This window comes from Candoia aspera, chromosome 8 (assembly GCF_035149785.1).
Source record: "Candoia aspera isolate rCanAsp1 chromosome 8, rCanAsp1.hap2, whole genome shotgun sequence".
NCBI lineage: Eukaryota > Metazoa > Chordata > Lepidosauria > Squamata > Boidae > Candoia > Candoia aspera.
Window position 1 is genome coordinate 76,963,504 of NC_086160.1, and position 26,640 is coordinate 76,990,143.

Genomic DNA, 26,640 nt, shown 5'->3' on the forward strand with positions numbered 1-26,640 from the left:
CCACCCCCTGGAGCAACTCATCCGTGAGGGCAGTAAGCCCCCGTCACGCAGCCGGAAAAATCGAGGCGTCGCAGAACACGAGAATGGGGGCGTCCTCGGTGCTTCGCTTCGACTGGGACACGAGGATCTCACTGACCGCCCCCCTTCAAGCCCTTCGCCTGAGGAGCGGGGACCCGCCCTGGGGCAGCTGCTCCCAAGCACCGCTGGGCCCAGGGACTTTCGCTTAGGGCAGGGTTTCTCCACCAGGGTCCCGTGGCACCCCAGGGCTCCACGAGAGGTCAACTGGGGTTCCCTGGGAGATCACGGTTTATTTAGAAAGTTATTTCCAGTCCGGGCAACTTCACATTACAGAGGTAAGTTCCATTCTTACTTTAAGAACTCTGTTAATGCATATGTATACAGGCCTACCCATGAAATGGATACAATAATTTTGTAACTTCTGGCCTCTAGTTGTCATGAGTTCTGATGGCGAGGAGGGGGCCCCTGTCCAGGGGGGAAAACGCATGCGTGGTTTAGAGACTCTGAGCTGTCATTCAGAGAAACACAGAGCAGACCCGCCTTGACTGTTGGGGGTTTATCTGTCTGGGTTTTCCCACGCTTCTTCAGTTGGGTAGGATTTTCTGTCTACTGTAGCGGTAATAAAGCACTAGAAACCTATTCCTTGTCTTGGCATGGTGCTTGCTTAGTCAGGACAATTTGAGCCTGAAGGTGCAGGGGTTCCCCAAGGCCTGAAAAATATTTCAAGGGTTCCTCCGGGGTCAAAAGGCTGAGGAAGGCTGCTGCAGGAGGAATCACCCCGTGCTCCTTTTCAGGGCACGAGGAACCACCCCCTGCCCTAATGAGGCATTTACCACTCCCTGGACCCACCCCTTCAGGCCTCCCCCGCTGAGCTTACTGGCCAGGAAGGGCAAGGATTTAGACTATGTGCTGGAGTCTGAATGGCTGCAAACATCCTGTCTGTACCCTCAGATCTCAGAAAATGAAAAACATGAGCAGTCGGTGCTCGCTTCTCGCCGCAACATGGCTCCCACCGCGGCATTACCTCCTGCACAGGTGTGATTTCCTCCCCAAAGGGCAAGTCAGTTCATCAGAGCAGATGACCAAGAGCCTAAGAGCTGTGACTGCTAGGCCAGTGGTGCCCGGGCCGGTCCCCTTCCATGTAACTTGAGGTCTACCACGGCATAGCTAAGACAGAGCAAGGCTTGTCTATCTCCAGCCCAAGGGAGAAGGGCCCTGGCCAGCTTGCAGGACCAAGCAGAAGGCAGCCGACCTTAAAGCCTCTGGTTTAAGTGCCCCAAGTCCAAAAACACTGATTTTGTCAGGACTGGAAAACGGGGTGTGCTTCTGAACACTATTACGGTGGTGTTTTGGGTTTCTTTTAATGCTTCTCAGTCGGGTTCCTCTCGCATCCCTCCTTACCAAAATGTCTTCCGAGATGTGGCCGTGGGTGGTATCGCTGACCGAGAGTCCGTTCAGCTGCTGCTGAAGCTGCCCAATGCCTTGAGGCAGGTCACGGGACGGGATGAACCAGTCCTGGTCTTCTTCGTCCAGCATCTCCTGGAAGCAGCGGTCAAGGAACTCTTGCTCCTGAAGCTCCTCCTCCACCTGGGGGGGAAGGAGAGCCAGCAAAGAGGTCCGTTACAGCAGGGCTGGGGCCACGCACAGGGCAGCCTCCTCTGGCAACCAGCCAGCCAGCACCAAGGAGTACATCCCCGTGCCCCCCTCCGCAAGCCTTCACCCTGCAAGCGGGATCTCAGACCCTTCGTGGCCCGCAGAGGACTTCCCCTCCGCAACTAGGCCCCACTACACACACACCGGGAGGGGAGGGAACACCAGCACGTCTCCAGACCAGTGACTGAGGGGGGATGCAGTACAGCTGGAGTTGAGAGATCCAGGAGGAGGCCCGTAAAAACGTTGGGAACTTTTCCGAGACAAGCTGATGTCTGATGACACTTGGCAAGTTTATTAAACTCTTCTCACGCAGCTGTTTCTTAAAAATCAGAATCTGAATTGTTTTCATGCTGTAAGTTAATACTCATGAGCAGAAGTTTATGTACGGCAGTACGCTAATAAAAATATGAAAATGTAGAAAAACTCAGTGCATCTAACAAAAAGTAGACAAAGCAAATCAGGTTTATATTTACTGATGTCCACTACTGAAGACCCTCCAATCCAAAGATCCTGCAAAAGAGGACAATTTTCACCCCCTTAGAGAAAGTGGGACCATTCAGATCTTGGGGGGCTGGGTATTCTAAATGAGGGGAGAGCTGCTGAGAAGGCCATCCTATAGGTCTCCACCCCCCAATCTCTCAGGGATAGGGTAACTGTAGTACCCCCTCCATCTAGACCACCTTGGGTAGCCTGACTCCACTTGGGGCAAGTTGTTCCCAAGATAACCAGGTCCCAAGTCATCTAGGGCTTTACAGGTAATTAGGGCCATCTTCAATTTGGCCAGAGGCCCACTAGAAACCAAAGTAGCTTTCCTAAAATAGGAGTTATTCCATTAAATCAGTGAGTAGCAATCAGGAAGCAAGCAGCTGCCTTCTGTACCAGGTGCAGCTTCTGGGTCATCTTCCAGGGCAGACCCAGCAGGAGATGGTCAAAGATTCTCTTGACCTCAACTAGCTGTTCTAGGAGAAACTGTGAGTCCGGGAGAAGCCATCAGTTGCATTCTTACTCCTTCAGGAACAGTGCCACCTCATCAAGAGAGATCGATGGAGCATCCGTGGATCCAGAAGGCCTCTCTACCAACAGTAACTCCATCTTATGGGATTCAGTCTGTTCCATTCCACCCACTTCACAGACACCAGGCTAAGACTTCCACCTGATCTTCTGCCCAGCCTGGGGTAAAGATGTAAAGCTGACCAACGTTAATACCAACAGATGACTTCCACCAGCAACTTCATGTAGATGGTCGAAAGATTGGGGGAGAAAGCCACCTCACACTGGAGTGCCCAGGGACTCACTTTCCATCCAGTCATGCTGACGGGAACCACCCCAGGATACTAAAGAAGGTGTCTTTTCCTGCTTGCTGGCTAGCTAGGGATGAATCATGAGAATTGTACTTGCACCAGGTCTTGGAGGCTGAGTGACAACTTTCCAGCAGAACTGAAGAGACCAAGCCTGACTCTCTGCTCTCTGTCTCAAAGGCAGGGATGAGTGCAGCTCAGGGGGGCAGCAAGCCTTATCTGCAGAGCCCATTTCCAGAGGATGAAAAGGCAAAGCTGTGTCCATTCTGTGGGCCAATGCTGATGTAACGCCAACACCAGAACCAAACACCTTCCTTGCCCCTAAAGCACAAACAAGGGTTTGGGCGATCTCTGGCTGTTCAGCTCAAAGACAAGAGCTGCCTTGTTGAAAAAGACTAATGGCCCACCAGCAACCTATAGCTAGGAGTCCCTGGGAAGCCCAGAAACAGCTATCCTCTCCAGCTGCTGTTTGCCTGCGATTAGCACAGGCCCGCCCCACTTAGGTCCAAGCTCCTTGGGACTGTGATTTCTGGGCTTCTGCAGACCCTTCAAGGGGCCTTGCTCCTGGGGAGTGGACTTGGGAGAGAAGCCACACCCATAAGTTCTTCATATGCAGCTGGAGGCACAAGCCTGGGCCCCCCTCCACATGTTCTCATTCTGGCTACAGGCTCTCTGGGAAGACTCTCCTGCTCTCTTCTTCTCTCTGAGCTCCTCATAATCCACAGGGGCTGAACTTTCTGCACCTCCCATTCCAGACACAGGCTTGGGGAGTCCTTTTGCAAACTGCCCAAAGCCTAGATGGAGCAGCAACAAAGGGAGCAGACTGGGTTTTTCCCGGCCTGCCGTAGAGCAAACCGCGGGCCAGAGGCAAAGCTCGGCTTCAAGCAAAACAAACCTGTCTGCCCGCTTCCTGCCAAGCGTCTCACGGAAGCCCGGCATAAGCCCCTCCCCCGACAAAGAGCATCTCTTTGCCCCTCCTGCTGGGGGTTTGCAGTTCCAGGCTTCCGTGAACACTCGAACACCCACACCCACTCATCTCTTTCTGAATGGCACTAAATTTTGGCTTTCACAACCAGCAGTCACATAAAATACCCTCCTGGAGCACCTTTTTATTTCATCTCTTTGTGGGATTTTAATGGCTTCCGAGCTTTCAGGCCCTTCCCATCTTGTGGATGGCAGCGCTGTGGCCAGGAAGCCAGGCAGGAGGAGTCAGCAAACCAGCCTTATGACAGTTCAGTGGGAAGGCCTGGTTCCGACAGTATGCTGCATCACACTCCAGCCACTAGCTTAGGACGTTGTGTAAACTCAGCTGCCGGGTTTTCCAGGACTAGGCTAGTCCAGCCCTGCCAGGAAATCCTGGTCCCTGAATCTGGGAGACACTTGCTCCTTCCAACAACCACCACCACCACAACAAGAGTCCAAAAGCCTCAGAGGCCAGAAGTACTGGCAAGAGTGGAGAGCATTCAGACTGCTTTGAAATTGCCACTGGGAACCTGCATCCAAAGGCTGCAGCTGCACAGGTCAGACGCAGACTCTTGAGCCTGGCGTACCAAGAGGGGCCTCCGACTGCCAGCGCTGCAGCAGCTCAGCCCAGACCTGGCCCCGAGGCGACTCCAAAGTTGCAGCATGTGCTGAGGGCACGCCTGCTCTCTGCGGTGAGGGAACGCACACCCAGCCGGTTCAACAACACCTGTTTTTTTTCCAGGCGGAGGCCAAGGCCCTGCTGCTCGCAATTAAAAGTTCCCAATGGTGCAGTCCCACGGCCTTTTGGATCTGCTGCTTCCTGTAACGAGCGGGCCAAAGCCTGCCTTCTGTTGCTTCCCTGTCCCAGGCCTCTTAGGATCCCATTATTAACAGCAGCCACCCTAAAACGCCTGTGCGCTGCCCTGGCAGAGGGGCGGACGGTTCCCCTCTCATTTGTTTCTGATTTCACAAAGCATCTGAACTCTGATCTATTCTCATAGTATCTACCCTGAGAATTCTGTAGTGTTACCCTGTTTTCAGACTTGGGTATCCTAAGTCGCCTGGAGTGCGTGGAAAGTGGGTTACTCAATTATTTAAAATCGACCAAGAGATCCACAGACTATTTTGCTAGCTGCCTCGGGCCTAGCACAGCTCGGAAGATGGCAGGGCCAGATGCAGCTTCCCAAGTGGCTGCTCTGAGCAATTCCACTGTGCGCCGCTTTGCCTTTTCCTCCAGTGATGCTTCTCCTCCTCCTCCAGGGCCAGCCTCCTTCTCAAGTCTGTCGTCTAGTTGTTGTCACAAGCCTGGAGTTACCCCCTGAATTATCTACAGGGGACCTGCACATGCTCCGTCTGGTAAGGCAGGGAAACCCACTGTAAGGGGAGGGGAGGAGGAAAGTGCACACAGTTGTCCAAGGCTGCTGAGCAAAGTTCCAGCCAAGATCAGATTCCAAGTCTAGGCTTCCTGGCTCGTATTCTCACTACGCAGACTTAGAGCTGGAATGTCTTGCTTGACTTTGCACTCATGGAAGGGCATCCAAACTGGCAGCACCCCACCTGTCTGCCCACAAAGCCCAGAGGACAGCTGACCCAAGTGGGGAGCCAGGAGGAGGCCCCGAGCCCAACAGTTTGAGACCACACACAAGGCAACAGACCACACCACAGAGCAACGGTGCTTCTGCTGTTGGAAGACCCACTTCACCTTATGGTTTGTGACGCGCGATGGCACAGTCTCCTCCTCTTGTTCCCTTTTAATCCCCCTACGCCAGAGAAATTGTGTTTGTACCAAGAAATGCCCTCTGAAAGCGAGCTAATGCTCAGGTTTGGCCCCTTTGCTGCATCACCTGGCGGTTGAAGTCCTCCTCGTTCTCCATCCACATGTATTCTGCAAAGGGGTTGCTCTCCTTTTCGTCATGACCATTCACTACTTGGTCCTCCTTGGATTTTGCAGGGGGGGCTGCAGGGGGGGCTGTGTTGGCCACATTGGAACCATTCATCCTTAGAGAGTCTAAGAAAGGCACAGGAAAGAGGAGATTAACTAGACAGAACAGATGCAGTGCCAACAAAACTTTGGGCAGGAAAAGAAGGACCCTTCCTCCCCATTCCCTTGGCTACGCAACTGGAGCAGCTCCCCAAACGCTGCCTTTCAGGACCGTGTTTTAGCTTTGCCATCCCCAATCAGACAAGGAGCCTCACCAATCCCACAGGCTCCATAAAAACCATACAGTGCAAGAATCTCAGTTTTAAAAGATTGGGGGAAAAAAACTGCACCAAAATGACACACCATAAAAGGTTCTCTAGGGAAATAATTCTACATTACAGAGCCAACAGGCAGAAGGCTTTTTTCCTGGCTACCATCTCTCGTGTCTGCAGATTCTCTGGTGAAGATTTCAACAAAGAAGACACACAGAGAGATAGGCAAGTTTTCTCAGGTAGCCCGATATTCCACATTAGTACAGGCTTTAAAGGCAAGAAGCAACACAGAAGTCCAAATCCAGAGAACACCCTGGGCATGGTGTTGCTTTCCCACAACAGCACTATGAAGGGTAGCTTCCCAGAAAGCAGAGCCCACTTACGACACAGGACTGTGATGCAGACCAAGTTTGCAAGGCCACTCTCAATGCCGTGTTGCTTCTGACTTCAAATACAGGAAGAAGCGAGGGAAAAATACAGGCCACAGCTAGAGGGTCCCTTAAAGACAGAGAGAAGGTCTACCCAAGTCTGTTCAGGAGAGGCTGGGGGGCAGGGAGAGCAGCTGTAGGCCTCTAGTCCAGCGTTGCCCAACCCTGGCAACTGGATGTGTGGACTTCAACTCCCACAATTCCCCAGCCAGAAGTCCACACATCGTCCAGTTGCCAAGGTTGGGCAACACTGCTCTAGCCTATGCTAACCCCAAAGAGGTGGGACCCCTTGCTTTGTCATAACGCCTCTCAGCAAGGTGTTGTGAGTTCAGGCCACTGAATGTTCCCTCCCCTTACTTCTCCCTACGCACAACTCTGGGCAGCGAAGACTGGAGCTGACAGTTCTGGAATGGATTATGCAAAGCAGCACCTGGCCTAGATTTTGTTCTTTAAAAACAGGGGTTATCTTGCGGGGGGGGGGGAATCTGCTATTCTGCAAATGAAACAGCACTTTATTACTATTTATACAGGAAAGGCTACCTTCCAGCAAGCTGTTTGAGTGAAGCAAGAGTTAGAGGTTTGGAAGTAAAAGCCACACAAAACACCACAAGGAGAACATACAGATGCAGCAGAGAACCTTCCCCCCCACCAAAAAACCACTGCCTGACTTGTAACAAAATTTATCTGTTCTCACAAGTCTGGGATCTTTGGAGGGCTGGCAGGCCTTACCTTCCTAGGAAGGTTAGGCGCTGCAGTGCTACCAGCTAAACAGCTGGATTACTGTCTTGTAGTCTCTGCAAGTTGATGGGACTCAAGCAGCAAGCAGATGCACACAAAACTCTGAGCTGAGTTTTCATCTAGTCAAATGAGAGCACCTGGGCCGGTGGAAAAAGAAACAGCATGGCTGGGGGGCGTGGGGGAGCTTCTAAAGACACCGTGACTCACTGCTTGGCATGGAGAGAATCTGTCTTGCACACCACTTATTTCTCCTACTTTGCCGAGCACACAAACAGCTTACCCAGCAAAGCTGCAAAATTCAGGGACAGCCGGCTAATGAACTCCAAGGCCTGGCAAGGAGGTGGTGGAGTGGCCCCACTCCCAATGCAGAATGGAACCTGCCTGAGTATTGTCAAGCAGAGAGCCCTCTTGGGCTCTGAATAACTAGGATGGCTTCTTGTCTATAACTGTTTTAAAAGACAACGCCCCCACAACTGATCTGAGTAAAAACTGACCAAATCCGCATCTCTTTTCTGTGCATCCTGTTGAATCAGTACGCATGAAGCTCTGTTCTCATACACAGATATAGATTTTAGACTCCTTCACAAACAAATTTCCTATCTGAGTATCACTGCCGTGTTTTAAAGAATGAGTAACAGCTGGAGTATCATTGGTTGGATGGGTCTACTCTGCCTATGTACGTAAGGAGAAGGCAGCCGCCAATCCTAGCTGGCCTTGGCTGATCTTGAAAACGCTGAGCAGGATCCAACCTTGTTAGTACTCGGGTGAGAGATCTCAGGAAACCTCAGAAATGTAGACCAGAATGGGATGCTGAAAAATACCCTAGAGGAAGGCAGTGGGAAACCACTTCCACAGTGTTGCCAGGAAAGCCACACGGGGGCCCATGTCATCAACAGGCACCTAAGCCAATGTCTCCAGCAAGGGTCAACATCTCTAGTCTTGGCTGAGCTTGAAAAAAGGCCAGGTTGGTACGCAAACAGAAGATCTGCAGGAACTCCAAGGGTTACAGATGAGACTGGGAGGTTGGAAAGACATTCCAGAAGATGCAGTGGCAAACCACTTCCATAATATTGCCTAGAAAACTATAAGAAAACTATAAAACAATGAAGTTGGGCTTGACCGTAACCCTATTTCTGCTCCTGGGGGACAGGGAAGATTAAGATAAATGGTTGAGCCCAGAATGCCTGTGTGGAAGGAGTCTCCATTCACACATGTCCGTATCCTTTGCAACATACATAGACCAGGGAATTCCTCCATCATCTAATCTATGTGGGAGAGGATCGCCTGCATGCAGAACACACATAGCACAGGAAACCTGTTTTAAATGTCAGAGCTCAGCTTTGGAATCCGTGAAGAAAAACAGTGCCCTTGAACCTCAAGACAGTCCTCCTGCCAACGAAGTACAAAGTAGCTCCTTGGTCCTGGCCCCATTTCTTCAGTGACTAATGTCAAGTTAGCTTTTCCTGGCTGGCTGGGGATGATTACAATGCATTCCTCTAAAGAAAGAAGCCACGCCAGCCCAGACGCCTTCTTCCCCTTGTGGCTCCACCCACGGTGGGATTTTGCAGCCATTTCTGGAGCCACCAACAGGCTTTCCCAGCCTTTTGCCAGGGCTGAGCAACAAAAGCTGTGAGCTGGCAGTAGCTCCTGCCATATGGTCCATAAATCAGGCTTGTCTGTGACGAGGCCCTGGAGAGGAGAGTCTTCGCAGAGCGGGAACTGGCAGGAGAAAGGGAACCACGTCGCCCAGAGAGAGATCATGGAAACCCCATGTGCTGATGGGATGGACAGCAAGAGAAACCCCAAAAGGGAGCTGGCTGGGCTGCAGCCAGGGCAAGAAAGAGGAAGGCGCTCCGGTGGGGAGGGGAGCATGGAAACATCCCCTCCTGAAGCCTTCCAGCAGAGCTTAACAAGCCTGCTTAGAGGAAGAGGCCATCAGAGCTCACTTTGAGGCAGTCATTCCCAAAAGGCATATAGTGGCAAAGAAATGGTGGCTTCAAGAAAACAATCTTCTGTGGGCAAGTATGGCCCATCCACAGCCAGCTCAGCTCTCAAACCCCAGATTACATCTGGTGAGACCTGGGGGGTGGCAGCTGGCAGGGATCAGCCGGGGTGGGGTGGGGGTGGAGGGTGTTTCCAGACAGCTTTCATCCCTGGGTAAGAGACTGTCCTTCTAGGATGGTAAGGAGGAGGACGGCAAAGAATATCCGTAGCCAGCTGCTCAGGCTGGCCCAGCTCACAGAGAAATCCACTGTCCTGGTGCAGCGAAGCTGCCTTGCCTTGCCTCTTCTCTTTGTTCCTCTATTGGTCAGAAATGGATGGTGGCACATGGGCTAAAAGTCTTCAACTTGACACCCTCCCCCCCAAGGATGCCTTGGGCTCCAGAACAGACATTTAATAAATTCCCAGCTGGGCCGTAAGAAACGGGGGCTCCGGAAGTTTTCCTGGCCTTGAGGAATGAGCAAGGGGGAACAAGCGTCTAAGCTGGAGAAAGCAGTGGCTGAATTTGCTGGGTCCTTGTTTCTTGGCTGTGGCCTCTGACAGAACAACTGAGCATGGACTTTTAACTGAGAAGAGTTTGCGAAATGTTCCTGGTCAACAAGTGGCTAGAAACCCTTCTGACAAAAAAGTTGGAGTATGCCCAGCAAAGTGTTTTGCAAAGCACGACAAAGATCGGGAGACACATACCATGGCACATCTCAACCAAGGAAGAAAGAAATGATTTGGAGATCAAGGACGAGGAGGAGGAACTGAAGACTGCCTCTTTCAGAGACACAGCTCAGTGGATTCACTGTCCTCTTTCGAACTCAAGACACACTTCCCCTTCAAAGTTTGGCTTTCTCACTTCAGTCATGCAAAGTAGATCTGTGCCAGCTGCTAGATTTAGGTGGGGTGCCAGTTTGGAAAACTGCTTCACTGGCCCATGGCTGATTTGGAGGTGCTCTAATTCAATCTGGGACAATTCCTATCTAGGAAATCTAATTGACCACGGACTATCACTGAAAATAAGCCAACACCTACATCCCCTTTCTCCTGACATACGTAGATGAAATCTGCAGGAAGAGTTGCCCTTCACTAAGGGAGAAAGGATGCCACATTTCAAGGTGTCCCTAAGTGCTTTTAAATTTTAATATATTTATTTTTTAATAAACAGACTGCTAATATAAAAACTGGATGGAATTTACAAGTGAATCCTGGAGAAAGAAGCCTACAAAGTTCCGATTATTAGGTTCAGAGATTGATGGATGAATAACCCTTTTAGGGGGGTTTACAAAAAAGTAGGGTGCCTCTTCCTCTCTCCTGCTCAAACTTGCAGACTCACAGGCCACTTGTGGTCCTCCAAATCATTTCTGTGGCCCACAAGAAGATTTTTTTAGGCACTGAAGACACCGTCCAGCAAGGCCAGGGCACTGAACACCACAAAGATGCATGGCCTGCTTCTGAAGTGAGGCTGGGTTCTCCAGGCAGGGCCAGAAAAGATGCAGGATTTGGTCAGGGGAAGTAGGCCAGGGTGCCAGAGAGTGGGAGAGAAGGAGGGGCAGGTCTGCCTGCCTTGCTGAGAATGTCTTTCTGCCAGGCAAAGAACAGGAAAAGCAGCAGACAAGCAAGCAAGATCTCCCCGCTTGAGGAAGGCGGGGTTCTGGCAAGAAAGGGAAGGGAAGGGAAGGGAAGGGAAGGGAAAGAGAATGAGAGAAAGACCGAAGGAAAGAAACATCTCTTTGCTCAGTAAGGAGAGAGAGGGGAAAAACGCAGGATTTGTGGTGCTCTTAGTGGAATTTGTTTCCTAGGTTGTATCATCCTAAGTATGATCTTGAAAAAAATATTATATATCAGCCCATTAATAAAACCAAATAATGGTGTTATAGGTATGAAAAATGCTGCCAACTAAGTGACCAAATTGAAATACCTAAGGTTTTTCTTCCCCAAAATTAAAAAAATAAATAAATTTATGCTTCATGGTAAACTATGATACTCTTCATTTCGACTTGCTGGGGACTTTTCTATCAGCAGAAAGGATTTAATGTTACGGCCCTTGGCCAATGAACTAGTCCTCATGTGAGTTTTGACAATTTGAGTTTCAGACACCTGTTTTAGCGGGTCAGTGTTATGAAACTAGAAAGACATGGCCCTGGCTTAAAAGCTTGCAAAGTTTCAGAAGAAAGGCAGCCGTGGCTCTTGGGGAAAAGGAGTTTTCGGGTCATCTGAAATCTCTTTGCTCTCCCATCCGCCCCAGGCTTCTTCTCCTCTTTTCTTTTGGGGGAGGGCAGTTTGTATTACAAGGCACAGATTGCACTACAGGACTGACATCTGTACAGTTTCAGGATAGGTACAGAAGCGAGGGAGTTGAAAACAGAGTTAAAATCCATTTGTTGTTCCCTGTTCAATTGGCAACAGCCACAGGGAGTGTGGCAATCCAGGTGTGGGAGAGGGATGCGGAGCCAAAGGAGTGACACCGGATTTGTGCACCTGAGTTTTTGGAAGCAAGCATTTATGGCTGTATCCTCCCAGGCCCCATCAACATTATTTTATTGGAGAGGAGGCTGAACTCTAGGCCAGTCCTGCCATACCTCTCCCCAACCTGAAGTTTTCCGTAAAAAAATGTTGGAGGGGGGATAATCTTCATTTGTGTTGTGCCTCTGTGCACCTAAGTAAGAAAGCAAAGCCTCCCTTGAATCCAGTTCATTCATGGAGATTCCAGGTCACATCCAGGCAGTTGTGCTGGCAACGTATAGAGGCGGTCTGCCGTTGCCTTTTTACTTGAGACATACAGCTGCAAAATCACTAAAAAGTCACTAACGAAGATTCGGCAGAATTCAGATCTGGATTACTTCTAAATCTCAATTCAAGATCTGCTGAGCCACATTTAGAAACAAACTTACTCTCCACCCCAATTTGTATAAGAGAACTGGGGCAGGCTCTCTGTTCCCTGTTGGTCCTGACTGCCCAGATGCTCTGCAGAACTGTGCAGAAATGGGGGGGGGCACTGTTCTGTCTCGAGGGGGATGGGGGGCTTGCTGGAGAGGCTCCTGTTTTATTTGCAAGTACTGGAATGGATCAACGCCCACATCTTGGCCACGTCGGCACCCACTTGGTGGGCTTTAGGAAAGAAGCGATAATAATCCTTAGTCCTGCCCACGGGTTACCCCGCAAGGCTTCCATTTCCCTCAGCTGCATTCATAAAACCCCACTCTGAATTCCTCCTCTGCTTTGGGCCTTACCCTGTGAAAAATGAAACATTTGTTACTGAGATTTACCGGGGCCAAAAGGCCTCCCTGTGCCTCCCAATGGGAAACAAAATTCCCCGCTTCCCCCTCCATGCCAACAATGCCCCAGTATTGCCGGGGACAGAACTCAGCACTTGAAACGTCTTTGCTCGGATTTTAAAAAACAAACAAACGTTGCAGACAAGATCTGTAAGCGCCCGTAAATAACCTGAAACACATTACCAGGCAGCCTCCAATCCTGGATCCTGCAGGAATGTTTTCTAAACAGTCTGACTAGAAATGGAAGTTACCGGCATGTTACGGCACTAAGCAACACTCTTCCCCCTCCCAAGCCGAATGACGGGAGGGGGGATCTTTACGGCTAGTTCAGACGTGAAGTCTACTAGGGTGATCCATCCCTCACCCCAGAGCCTCCTCCCTCATTTGTACACAAATGTACACGGATACACATGGATGTACACAAGTCTTGGTGTGTATCCAGGCAAACTCTTAAATCCACACTTACCCATTTCAGAGTCAAGACTGAGTAAAAATGCCTGCATCCAGACGGTGGGGACTGAGTGCCCGCAGAGCGTTCCTGAGCAGAAACGTGAACCCTGTTCCTGCTGCGGGCCACCAGATTTCAGGTTTACATGGCACAAAGCGTCCACGCAAGGGCCACACAGACGTGCTTTGAAGAGAGCCCAAATCAAGAGAACATTTTAGAAATCTAGGTACCAGATTCACAACACAGTCACCCAGGCTCCCAGAAGAGCCTTTAAAAAGCAGCTCATTGTTGAATATGCGGGCTTTTAGAAGGGGCCTAAGTGGTCTGAGAGCCAGCAGGCTCCTCCTCGGCTGAAGTGCAGCCACCAGCGGGCAGGGGACCTTCTAATTAAAGAAAGCATGGAGGACCCACCCCAGGGCTGTTCGGTTAACAGCAGGATCTTCAAGGCACAGCAACCTTAGAGACCTGGAAGGCATGAAACTGCCCACTGGCCAGGAGGCCCTGCCGCAAGGACAAGTCAGGTAGCGGGCAGCAACAGCAACTTCCAAGGACCGACAGCGGCATTAGCCCTTTTCCTCCCCACAAAGTACAGGGGGGCAACTTTCAGTTCAGCCTAAGAAATGCTGTGTGGAAGCTCTGAATGGGCCCTACAAAGCTCAAAGATTAAGGCATCCCTTGGCCCGTACTATGCGGGCATCTTCTTCTAGGGCCTTACAAATACGTCCAAAATTACCACTCCACTCAGAACTATGCAAGTCAGGCATACGATTTCAACAGTCAGAAGAGAAACAAGAGCCGCTTAGTGCTTATCTGCTAATTTGCCTGGAAATATTCTGCGTTTGCGACAGACAACTACACTTTTTCCAACCGCCTTCTTCAACTGGACCTTCCTGTCTCTTATCACAAACAGAACCTGAAATTTCCGCCGCTTTGAAGGATGTCATGCAAAAACCAAAGCACGCCTTGCAGCGTTTCTCATACCCCACAATTCTGGCACTGTTGTACCAGGTTGTGGCAGGCAGCCTAACGGGCTGAGGAGAGCAGAGAGACCCAGATAAGGCAATGGCTTCTGTGGAAGAGAAAGAACTGCCCTTTGGAAGGGGCAACCTGAGGTTCCCTTTGTAAATGATCAGCCATGCTATTTATAGGTGCTGAAGCTGGAACCCAACCACAGGTGGCCCTGTCCCTCACCTCGCCCTCGACGTCCCCCGTTTAAAAAGCGAAGGGGGCAAGACCTTGGCTTTGGAAAACAACAAACAAGTGCAGGGCAGAGGGGGCCACCTTCCACCCTTATCTCAGGGACCTGGATAACTGGGTACAGACACAGTCTAGTGTCCTACATTATGCTAAGCCATAACGTGGCGTGTTTGGTTTTGCTCTGGTGAGTTGTTTGAACCCAGACACGATGTCTTCCTTAACAGACCATGGACAAACGAATCGTCTCTTAATACGATATATGGACTTAATGCAGTATGTAAGATTTTGCACAGCAGTTTTACCATTCATTTACAGAAGTTAGTCGGGGACTCCAAACTGTGGACCCTAGAGATGGCAGCTTCTATTAGGAAGAGAAAATCCTACTCTCGCACATTAAATGCTGGAAACCGGCTTGAAAATGCAACTCATGACTAGGAAAATCAGTGGGAGGACCAACAATATTTCTGAGAAGTGGGAGAATGCTTGCATGCTCCTTATACACCTTCTCCTTCTCTTTGGCAGAGAAGCACAAACATGCAGGACATAATTAAGCAAGGGGCACAAATGTGCATGGCCTGCTCAGGCAGCTTCATCCGCTGCAGGATTACCACGAGCAGCAGCAACCCAATTCCTCACCTCAGACTTGCCAGTATGGAATACAAGTTGCTGCTGATGCAGCAGGCACTCCAGAAATTGGGAGTTTAATCAAATCTCTTAAGAACAACAACACCGGGCTTTCAAAATAAACACAGCCTAAGGAGAATGCAACGGCTGATAAAGCAATCCATACAAATAACACAAAGGTATCTATAGTTGTCACTCCTTTTATATTTTAAGAAAAATAATGCTAAGCTTGTCCGCCAGAAAACCATGCCTTTTCCTTGCCCTAGGGAAGCAGAGAGTGTCCACTGTATTTGCAGGCCTGCAAAGCATGACTCCAGACCCATGGGAATCTCAACAAACACACAATGTTTCCCAAGCCTGGTATGTTTTTGAAGCAGAACCCAGCAATCCAAAAACTATGTGGCTAGTCCGTTACCCTTTAAGAACATTAGACAAGCACCTACTTTAAGATGTCCTGCTTAGAACTGGATGTTAAATCCACTTGGGCATGGCTGTTTATTGCCTTGGGCAACAAATGAATTGAGCAGCTTCAGTCAAGAAGTGGAGAACCAGGAACAGGCCTTGGACTGAAGGGCTAATGACAAAGGTTCGCACTTCCTGCAACTGGGCAGAAAGTTTGAACCCAGACCTTGAATCTCAGCTACTAATGCATGCATGGGAACCTAACATGCATTGAAAGATAAATGTAGCACTGAAAGTTGTACTTATTTCAATCTTCCCCATGAAAACCTGCAAACCCTCAAACCTTGTTTAAGTTTCAAAGGCAAGCTTGACAACGTTGCCATAAAAGGTTTAAACTAACCTCTGTTTCAAACTCTCTTCTGACAGAACTAGTGTTATTTTAACACACAACCACGACGAATTAAGTGTACAGTAATTTACAGAAGGGGATTTGCTTCTGAGGAGGCATGGATGGAATAGGCCCATTTATTCAAACCTTCTTCACAAAAAAATGTGTGTGGGTGTGTCTGGTGTGATAGAACCAGACCTCAGATCACGCAACGGAAGTATTTTGAGCCAGACTTACTTCACACAACATCTGTCAGCACCCTGGAAAGACCTTTGAAGAATTTCCCAGACACTTGACTAGGTCTGGCTTGACTAGGCCCTAGATTCTTACCTAGCTTCAGTCTCTCTGACACATGGCAAAGAATCTTTATTACACTCTAGGAAAAAGTCACTAAAATAGATGATTGCCTTGTTTCAACCTGAACGTGCAATCTCCTCTTTCCATCTCCTAGACATTAATTCTGGTGCTTCTTTCTCAGACCCTTCCCACATTTTTACCCTGCGTTTCTGGGCCTTGAGGCTGGATGACTTCTGGTTTAATTTGTTTATTTAAAGGACCTACAGGCTGCCCCAGTGACAACTAACTCTGAGCATTATACATTTCAGGAAGAGAACCCTGTTAGTCTATGGTGGAAAAAATCATGAGGAGTCAGCACTTTTTCCAACTAACAAATTTTAGCTGCATAAAATTAGTGGGCTTACACTTCTGAATAAAATTTGTTAGTTAGAAGAAGTACTACCCATCTGCCCCAAGCATTGTTAAATAACTGGTATTTTTGGCCTGAGAAACACTAGCTCTCTCCTTTATTCATTTATTTACCTAGATTTAAAAACACCCAACTCCCAACAACTCTGGGTGCTTTAACACTATAAAAAAAAACTAGAACAATAAAATGAAAGACCAAAGAGCTGTGCATCCAGAAAAAAAGAACAATACAAAATGAAATAAAACCTTACAGGGGCTCACCACCATCCTTCCCCAAGGCCCGGGGTTACTTAACTCCCACAACTGTTGAAATTGCCAGTGGAGGTGAAATCAATTGGATTTAGCAATGTTGTTTCAGAGATCAATACTGCACCTTCGCCTCTTCCCAGACACAGGCCACAAAGTAGGCTGCATCTGTTGGATAGCTGCACTGCTTACAGTTAGCTTATCCTTATGTGCACAAAAGAAAGAGAGCTGTATAAGTGAAGAATTTAGAGAATGTACGTGTCACTCCAACATAAGCTGCCAGGTAGCCATCCCACTAAAAGGATATGGCAAACGTGTAAATAGGGAAGGCTGACAAACAGTTGAACGAAGCAAAACGTGGCTCTGCTGGGTTCACATTTTGCAAAGGAGAAATAAATTATGAGCGGTGAGAAAGGTGGACATATTCAGGTACTGAGGAAGCAGGTCAGTCTTATTTGACCTGATATCCTCTCAGTGATGGGAGGTAGAGTCGAAACCAGGATGGCGAAAGCTGAGTAGGCTGTCATCTAAGAAAGCTCACGACATTCCCTAATTATAAGCTTCTTAACCACGAGCCTCAGTGTTCCAGCTGTTTATTTCCCTTGCCCAAAAAGACTTGTACTACAACATTCAAGTGACATGAAGGATGGAGCTCCACTGGCCAGGCCACAAGGATCGCCTTCGGAGAAAGTGGGGGTAGCAAGCCAAGGCTGAGCCACCGACATGTTTGCAGGGGGAGGCGCTGCAATCTGGTGGAACCCTGGAAGATGCCTCGGGAGCTACAGGTGTTTTTGGAGTGCCCTATTCAGAGACAAGGCTTGACCCCTGGAGCAGGGGAGGAGCAGCAAACCCACAGGGTTACTGTATCTCAGCTGCAAGAATCCAGAAGGCCAGTAAATGACAGCCAAGGGACAGGGTTTCCGTATCCACCCAAATCATCCCAGCACATTGCAGTGTTACACTGTGGACACCATTATGGAAGAAAGAACTGCGAGAAGCTGGATATTATTCAAGGCACGTTACAAAATACAAATAGGTTAAAACATACGAGAAAAGGGTGGGGCACCTCTGCATGTCTGACGCTGAAGGAAAAGAGAGCAAGGAATCACATACTACTGTAGAGAAAAGAAAGGGGGTACATGGCAGCCATTTAAAAATTCTTCGAAAGGCCAATTACTGGAAAGGAAGGGGCTCCCGTACAACCCACAGGCGAGGCAGATAAAAGCAGCAACAGTCGTCGTAATGCGATGTAACAGCCAAGGAGGCGGAGGCAGATAGGGTGGAAGGCGCTCTGCCTCTCAGATGCCATCCCAGCCGCCTCTAGGCTGCACGATTGAGAAACATCACGGGCATCCACGCCCTTTTACGCCAGGAGCCCCAAGATTATGTAGTCCCATTCTATAAAAGGAAAATGGAGGTAGCGCAATTTCTCACAAATCTCTTAATGGGACGATGGAAGAAGCAAACTTTACATCAGGAACTTGCTCTTACCTCTCAATGGTAGCTCTCTCTTTGGCTGATCTAGAGTTCATTAAAAGTTTCAGTGTATCTTCTAATGATTTAAACTGACTAATTTTAGCAGTGCTTATATTCCACTTAGAGAACCAGTCCGGTGCAGTGGTTCAGGCACCAGGCTAGAAACCGGGGGAGTGTGAGTAGTCCCGCCTTAGGCGCAAAGCCGGCTGGGTGACCCTGGGCCAGTCCCTCTCTCTCAGCCCTGGGAAGGAGTCTGAAAAACCTTGTCAAGTAAACTGCAGGGACTTCTCCAGGCAGTCTCCGAGAATCAGACATGACTGAATGGATTTTTTAAAAATAAATTAATTAAATTCACTTAGTAACGGGCTAAGCAAAAAGCGGGGTCTAAAAACCTAAACATAATTCAAGGTTCCTTATTCCTTTAATCAATTTACCACTGTAAGGGTTCAACAGAAGAGAATCGCTGTAGCTCAGGGATGAACTGTGCAGTCCTTGTTGCTTTCTGCTCCCTTCTAGCGCTGAAGATGTTGCCTAGTCGGGCAACAAAAGCAAACAACCAAGCTCAGAGAGCAGCAAGGATGCCACGGTGTAAGGGTCCCCAACGCGCACAAAGTAACTCCTTGTGAAGGACCACGGTGAAGGAGGTTACTGTCACGGAATTCCCTCTCCGCTGTATTTTACTTCACTCCTGTCCTAGCCTCCCTTAATCCACCCTCCACCAAGGGCCCACGCAGCGCTTGTCTCAAGGTAACTTTACGCACAGCTCTGACTCATGAAAGCTTATGCTACAATAAGCACGCCAGCCTTTAAGGAGTTGCAAGAACGACGGCTGTTTCCCCCAGGGGATGTAATCAAAGAACACATGCGTGTCCTTGGTATGCACCAGGGATGGGACCTATCCCAATTTTAACAGCTTGTTTTAAAGAAGAGGAAGAAGGAAAGTTCAGCCTGCTTAGATTTCATTCTGCTGTGGATCACTTCCATCCTGCAGAAAACTGGCTGCACGGCACCCCAGATGTTCACCTACTACCTTTGGCGACAACCCCGGGGAACCCCCCTCCTCCCCGCTTCTCACCCAACATCCCCTGCAAAGTGCACCACGCCACCTCAGCCTCCAGCCGTCCAAGCCACTTGCATACGGTTCGGCCCTTCTCTCCTGCGGTGTCAAGAGGCCCGGTGTCCACCCGACCTGGCTGAGACAGACAAACTCTCACATTTCTATTGCGCTGCTGCTAGTCCCACAGAACCTTCCGGCAAGAACTCTGCCACCAGCACCGTATCAAACACTGCACCGATTGCTGTGCCCGGTAGACAAAGGTGCCCAACACCAGAGAAAGCGGGCTGACCATACCCCTTTCACGCAAGAGACTAGGCCAGGGCTTACCTCAGAGGACACCCCCTTGCCCAGCGACATGCCTGTCTGACCTCCTGAGACTAGGCCAGGCAAGCCACCAGACCACTTCGCAGAAACCACTCCCTAGTGCAGCTGACGTGGGGTCACAGTCAGAGCAGCCCAACTAAAACTGGGCAGAAATGCTGGAGGGAAGCCACGCTCCTTTCTCACAGCGTCTCTGAGTACCCACCAGCGAGGAGTTCTCACGAGGCCCTTGTTCAGATCCACGGAGAATTCATCCCAAGCAGGGAGCGACATGCCCCGCTGCCCCAAAGGACAGAGGAAGGCAGTCCCAAAGGCCACGGAACGCGCACCCCTTTACATTCAGGGCAGAAGAGTCAGTGGGAGGCACAGCAAGCCAGCTCTGCCAGCAACCGCTGAAGACAAGTTCTAAGGACTTTCTCATGGTACTAACGCAGGGCAGCTGGTGCCTGAAGTGGGAGTAAAGCAACAGTGAGCTTTTCTGTGCAAAAATAGCGGAGCCATTTCGCAATAAAATCTGGGAGAAATACAGACAATTGATTACGTGCCATCAAGTCGTTTTCGACTCCTAGCGACCACATAGACAGATTTTCTAATCATTTTGTTTTCTATCCATGTGGTTTTCATGATAAAATACAGGAGCGGTTTACCATTGCCTTCTCCCACGCGGTATGAACGGATGCCTTTGCCACTGTCACTAAAGTGGTCCTCTGCCTCCGGCATCTGCCTATATCGCTGCTGCCCAGCGCAGGGGCCTGCTGGCTTTAGCTGAGCAGCTGGGATGGTCTTCACGCCTCGGGTGACCCTGCTGGGAACATATCCTCTGGGCACACACTCCTGATGTTCCTTGCTCATCCCTCCCAGGAACACCCCCACCACCACCGCCACAATGAGGCAGCACAGCAGGATTTGGGGAGGGAGAAATACAGAGTGATTCTAAAATACAGAGAATTCAAAGACACACTACATAATGCATGCAGAGAATGGCATTTGCCAACGGTAATCGCATGCCAGGAACAACAGAGCCAAGCGCTGCCTCTATTACTTTCCTCAGCCGAGGAGACCAAATTCACTGACTTCAGTCAAGGGGAGAAGCAGCTGCTTACCATAACAATATCCAGGCATCCTACTGCGTGTTTTACAGGTGGGGAATATGCCTTGTGGACACTCAAAGCCGTGGAACAGGCTCAGCTACACAGAGGCGTGACACCATTAGAGGGAACGTGGCCCAGACTTGCCAGTCATGGGAGTGTCACTGCCGTCAGCTGACAGACAGACCAGCCCCACACCTTACCTGTTTTCCCCATCATCACTTTCTCAACACATTCATTATGCAAATTTTACGTCTGTCTCATGTAAATAATTATGAAGGTTCATGCAAACTGCCGTGCCTTTAAAGAGTATTAATAATAAAATATACCATGTGCTACAGCCCATTTTATTAGACTGAGGCGCTAGCCCCCAAACAAGAGCAGGAAAGTGAAAGAGCTTTCAGTGCTTTGTGCTGAATTTGAACTCTCCACACATGTAGCTGTCAGTTCCAGCTCTAACCCACTTATCATTAGTCATTCAAACTATCCTTAATAGAATCATCAGTATGCCTTACACTTTCAGCTGCAATAAAGCATGTTTTCTACAGTACGCCACCAGAATTTTCCTGCAACATTGGAGTATCTAATTTTATGCTAGAATATGGGGGAAAACAAAGCTTTGGGGAAGATTAGCTCACATGGCTGAAGTTAGATTGCAGTGCAGCTACAGGATGCCAGGTAGAGGAAGGCGGAATGAAACACACCACTGCTCACCCTCCAATCTGCTCACCAAGCTGCACGGTTAAGCGTTCGAGCAATGTCGGATTCACCAGAGCCCGGCAAGCATGCTCAGAGAAGGGTGTAAATTGCAGGAACTCAAGCACCTTGTAAAAAGAGAAACAACGGGAACACAACTTCAGGAAACTCGGTATTCTCCAGAGATTGGGAGGATCAAGTAGTTTGCTAGGAACTTAGTCAATGATTTGCAAAACTATGTAGAGAGTCAGCAGCCTCTCTATGCTACTCATTAGAAGCTGTGGCACATAACCCGAGCCGGTTCCATACGGGCCTTGGGGCAGGCTGCATTCTCCACAAGGGTCAGTTTGGCCCACACACACCCTGCTGCTCCCTGCTTTCTTAGTTGGGCAGAATTGAGAGAAGAGGAAAGGGACAGACATCTTAAAAGGGTGAGCAATGCTACCCACAGCTGTAAGCCAGGTTCTCTCTTGCTGTCACCATTCAGTGCCTCCTGAAACTAGCAAAAATGGTTCAGCTTCTACCCACAGCCAAAACCTGGAACTTAAAGATTATATAAAGATTTATTTATTTATCCATCCAATTTATATAGCCACCCACTTGCCCACGCAGAAAAGGCCCATTGTCTTGGGCCTGCCAAATATAGCTCCCTCGACAACGGAACCTGTAACGTGCCCTCTCTGCTGGACCTGCTGAAAGGAGAATGGCTGCAGAAGACAAAGTTATAATGGGAAGATCTCCCCTAGGGCTGATCTGCTCTCCATTTTGCTCACCATCCTTTCAAACCTTTTTTGGCTCCATTAACTTCTTGCTCCATTAAAAGCTGCTGAAGCTCAAGCTGGACCCCCCACAACTCGGTGTGGGGCTGCCCCTTGAGGTGAGACTCCAAAGCCTCAGGATAACAGATTCCCAAGTTCTAGAATGCCTCCAAGCTGGCCACTTGCTTTCCCAACAGGATGGACTATAAAGGCTTCCTGTTGAGGATGGGAGTCTGCCAGGACAACAGTTTTTCCATGCCCTTGGCCTGTTTTCACAGGTTTGACTTGATAGTCAACTGCAGATCTCCCCTGACGCTTTTATTCTGGGTAGATTAATAAGCTTTAATTTCCCCCTCTTTATCACACTCCTTGAGAGCATTTCTTATACAGTCCTACCCCATTTGCCTCCTGTTTCAACAGACATCTTAATGGGCTATTTATTTATTTATTTGGTTCTTAAGGCTGCCTAGTCACCAGGGCTATTTTAAATGTCAAACTAAACCATGGCTGAATGGTTCCACCTACCTATGACCACAAAGAAACTTTAACTTCCATTTCAAAAAATAATCCCAGCTTGTTTTCTGTAAGCCCCCTACTTTTAACTATGGTTAGTTTAAAACAAGCCAAACCTCACACCAGTCATGAACTGTCTTATTTCAGGCACACTACAGCATAGGATTCAGACATACAGTAATGCTAAACTATTGTTGATAGAAACAGCAGGGATAAATCTAAAATTCCCTCTGTTCCTGCTCATTTAGCAGACAAGGAGAGAAAGAAGGCACAATGCACTGAAGGCCAAAGCACACTGTGGCTTGTGATGCTTGTTTAGAGGCTCCTGTGAAATGGTTCTCTCCACTTCCAACAGCCTCCTCCTCTCTTACTCATTCTACTTTCCTCTCCTCTTTCAAATGCTGCATTAAGACCCCACTGATTCAGCAAAATCACAAGCAGTTTTTCAGACACGGATCCAGCACAAGAAACCTTCGCTCAGCTCACAGGCTTCCAGTTCAGTGTTATACATATGCAAATTGAAGCAGAACCACACACAAGACAACCAGCTTCCAAGCCACTACGCAGAAGCCTATTTTCCAAAACACAGCTTCCACTGGAATCTGATTCCGAATAAATAAGCCAAGCATATTTCTCGGAGTACAAAAGGATTGTACCTTAAAATAACAGTCATATTATATTGTCTCAAGTTCTTTGTTAAACTCTGTCCCTGCTCTGGTGCCTTACTAATAGCCAGGACAGCTACAGAGGATAAGATTTCTGGTCCAACTCCTCTGGTGGGTATCAGCCTGCAGATGGCTGTTTTATTATAATCCACCTCTCTCTTAACAAGGCATTTATTTCTACCAGAAAAAAACAGAATATTTTTTCTTATTAGAATGTCATTCCTTATCACTGATTAAGAGGTAGAACAGCTTTTGCTGAACTGACAGAAAAATGAACAAAAGGATGCATAACAGCTCTCTCTATGGTTCACCTAAACAAAACTTGAAAATAATTAGAGCAAGGTTTTTCATATCTGCTGGGAAGTTCTCCCGCACAAACCTGATATGAACAAGAACACAAAGAATTAACTAGATTGAATTAATCTGTCATCCAACAAAATTATTTGCACAGGATCGCTCACCAGATGCCAAAAGGAGGCTGAACAATGATAAACATCAGTTAGCCTAATGTGCACATATTTTAACTGTATGCAATGTTTCTTCACCTTTCAAAAGCCACAATTCACTACACTTTTTCCACACCTCTTTTTCTTTGGATAAGCCCAGGAATGGCTGGCACTCCCATGCTGTTCTGATTTGCAAACCTGTCCAACACACTAACTTTGCCCAAGGCCCCCTCCTGCACAAACTCAACAAAATACAAGTTTTTCTGGTTTGGCAGGCATTCAAAGGACCTTTAGCACCAATCCCTAATTGGACATGAGGGTCCCCTCCCAAAAGATGCATCCAAATTAGCGCCAGGCACCACACCAACCAGATGCGGTGCTTTTGCTCCGCATGTGCCACTTCACCTCAGCTCATTCTCTGGATTGGGGTTTCCTGGTGAAACCCAGCAGGTTAAAGGCCTGAACACACATGACTGTCCCACCGTTTCCTGTAGGACGCACAAGCCAGTCACATTTAATATTGGCTTCAAAGAGACATATGATCTGTGAAAAACCCATCCAATCCATTCACCTCCAGTTCAGGGAAAAGAACTGATAGCTCCGAGTCAGGAAGAGCAAGAAGTGGGAGAAAGAACAGCAGATCCAACCAGGTGAGGATGACTAAAACCTCTTGCCATCCCTAACCTGCATGATCTAGTCCTCACCATTCAGAAGCCACCAGAACACCTGGCTTGTAGAACCAGTTGTTTGGGGTGGTTTGCCAAAGAGGCCCAACCTCTTGCTTCGGGTACAAGCCAGAGAGTCACACCGTTCACGGGCGTCCCACAAACTGTTCCTAGCAGGAAATTTCACCGTTGCCCCAAATGCTACAGAACAGCCCATCCAGCCGTTCTCCAAGCAAAAACCAAGATAGTTTGAAGTCAACTCCACCCTGCTTTCCACAGTGACTGCTCCACATCGCCGCATTCAGTGGCCAAAAAAAAAAAATAAAAAAAAAAGCAGTGCACTGTCCCTTAACTAAGGTTAGACGAAACTGAAATATACACCTCCTCTTGCTATATCCATTTTTTCCCCAAGTCTAACCAAGGACGGCATAGGCGAAGGTTGGAAATGAGCGCACGTCAACATCCATGACGTTCCCCCTTATTAAGTTTGGTGAAGCAGCACGGGATACGGCTCTCGCATGCCACAGGCTGAGATTAAAAGGCGATCCCAGCGCTATCCGCAGCACTTCGGGGTGAGATTTTGACAGAGGCGAGGAGGGCAAGGTCTCGCTTCTAGCTTTGGGGGGCAGAAAAGAAAGGTGGCCAGGTCCCCAAAGCAGTGTTTCTCAACTTTGGCAGCTTGAGGACGTGTGGACTTCAACTCCCAGAATTCTGGGAGCTGGCTGGGGAATTCTGGGAGTTGGAGTCCACACCCCTTAAAGACGCTGGGGTTGAGACCGCTGACCCAGAGCAAGAAAAAGCGCCGTTCCTGGTGAAGCAGAGGGCAGCCGCGGCTCAGGCGCAACGTGCCACTCCTCTCTCCCACGCTGGGCAGCCCCGGCAGCCGTGCCCTTCCAGCGCTGGCTGCTCGTTCGACGCTGGGCCAGGCGAGGAAGGGAGGCAGCGGGCCCGGGGCGCCTCCGGACACGACCTGGAAGAGGGTCCCGGGGGCCAGGCGGGAAGAGGGCCGTCTGCCCCGTCGACCTGGAGCTGCCAGTCCTCACGACGGGCACGAGAGAAGACGCGTGTCCCGGCCCCCCCGGCCCCCCCTCTTCCCCCCCCGCCTCCGGCGGACGCGACCGAGGCCGGCCGTGCTGAAGGCCCGGAATCCGCCCATACCTGCCGTGGGCCCCGCGGGGCCGCCGCCGCTGCGCGATGCCCGCCTGCCCGCCTCAGCCCGACTCGCTCGCGCTCCCTCGCCCCGGCCCGCGCGGCCTGCCACTCACCCGGCCCCGCCTGCCGCCGCGCCACGCCCCTCCGGCCCTCCCCATTGGCTCCCGGAGAAGCGCCCGCCGCGCCGCCCCCTGCAACCCCGTCACCCGTTGGTCGCTCCCCGGCAAGGCCCGCCCCCGCCCTCTGTCGGGCCGCCCTCACCCCATTGGCCGGGAGCCCCGTCCGACGCCTTCCCTCGCTCGGTTGGGCTCGCGCCTCAGCCGCGCGTGACGGAGCCAGAGGCCCCTCCTTCCAGCGCTGATTGGTCGAGACCCTACACTCACCCCCTCCCGCTTCAAAACAGCGCGGAGGGGCTGCGTCTCCCACGTGGCAGCCCCGCTCGGAAGAGCCATTGGCCTTCGTCAGGCCCCTCCGCCGCCCAGCCGGGTGCTGATTGGATGAAGGAGCTGCCGCTTCCACAAAGACCTCCGCCAATCCGAGAATGAAGCTTGGGGACTAAACCAAGGACGCGAAGGGGGAGAAACGGGACCTAGTCGCATCCCGTCCCTTTGTCTTGGCCGGAAGGCCTTGCCACCGCCCCCCTGGCGAGATGGCTCGGCCGGATTCCCCTTTGCGAGCAGCGCCGGGAGTCCGAGGCTTTCAGGCATCACAGCCCGGGTGCAAAGGCGGCTAGCCCTGGGATGGGAGACCACCAGGAATCCCAGCCAGGAAAAGTTACAGTATAAGCATCCTGGAAAATGGAGTTAAGAGTGGAAAGCCTTACTGTTCACAAACGATTGGCTCCAACTATTCAGTGGTTGGCAGAACTGATTGATACGGATCAGTTCTGGATGACTGCGATTGATCATGGCTTCAATTGATTGTTGTGTTTGTGTGTCTGTAAATATACAGCTTGTGTGTTTTTCTTCTTTTATGGCTATGTATTCTTTTTCGTTCTGTTTTGTATTTAGTAAATTAAAAAAGAACAATAAAAACACCGTGGAAGAAGGCAGTGGCAAAGCACCTCTGCGCTGCTATGGAGAAAACTCCATGGATGTAGAATCCTAGAGTTAAAGGGGACCCTTAGGGTCATCTAGTCCAATGTTTCTCAGCCGTGGCCACTTTAAGAAGTGTGGACTTCAACTCCCAGAATTCCTGAGCCAGCAAATAACTGACCCTTGGGATTTCTCTCAGTCATA

The 26,640-nt window shown here is 49.7% G+C and overlaps 1 protein-coding gene across 1 annotated transcript in view; it reads right to left on the bottom strand.

The window, feature by feature from the left end:
* Positions 1-26,640, bottom strand: part of PAIP2B (poly(A) binding protein interacting protein 2B) — a 178,146-nt gene that overhangs the window by 3,452 nt on the left and 148,054 nt on the right. Inside the window, exons 2-4 of the mRNA XM_063310334.1 lie at positions 25,409-25,460; positions 5,777-5,940; positions 1,420-1,605 (exon numbers count right to left, since the gene is read on the bottom strand). Of these exons, the coding sequence (XP_063166404.1) occupies positions 1,420-1,605; positions 5,777-5,929 (339 nt within the window). The 5' untranslated portion in view covers positions 5,930-5,940; positions 25,409-25,460. The remainder of the gene's footprint in view (positions 1-1,419; positions 1,606-5,776; positions 5,941-25,408; positions 25,461-26,640) is intronic.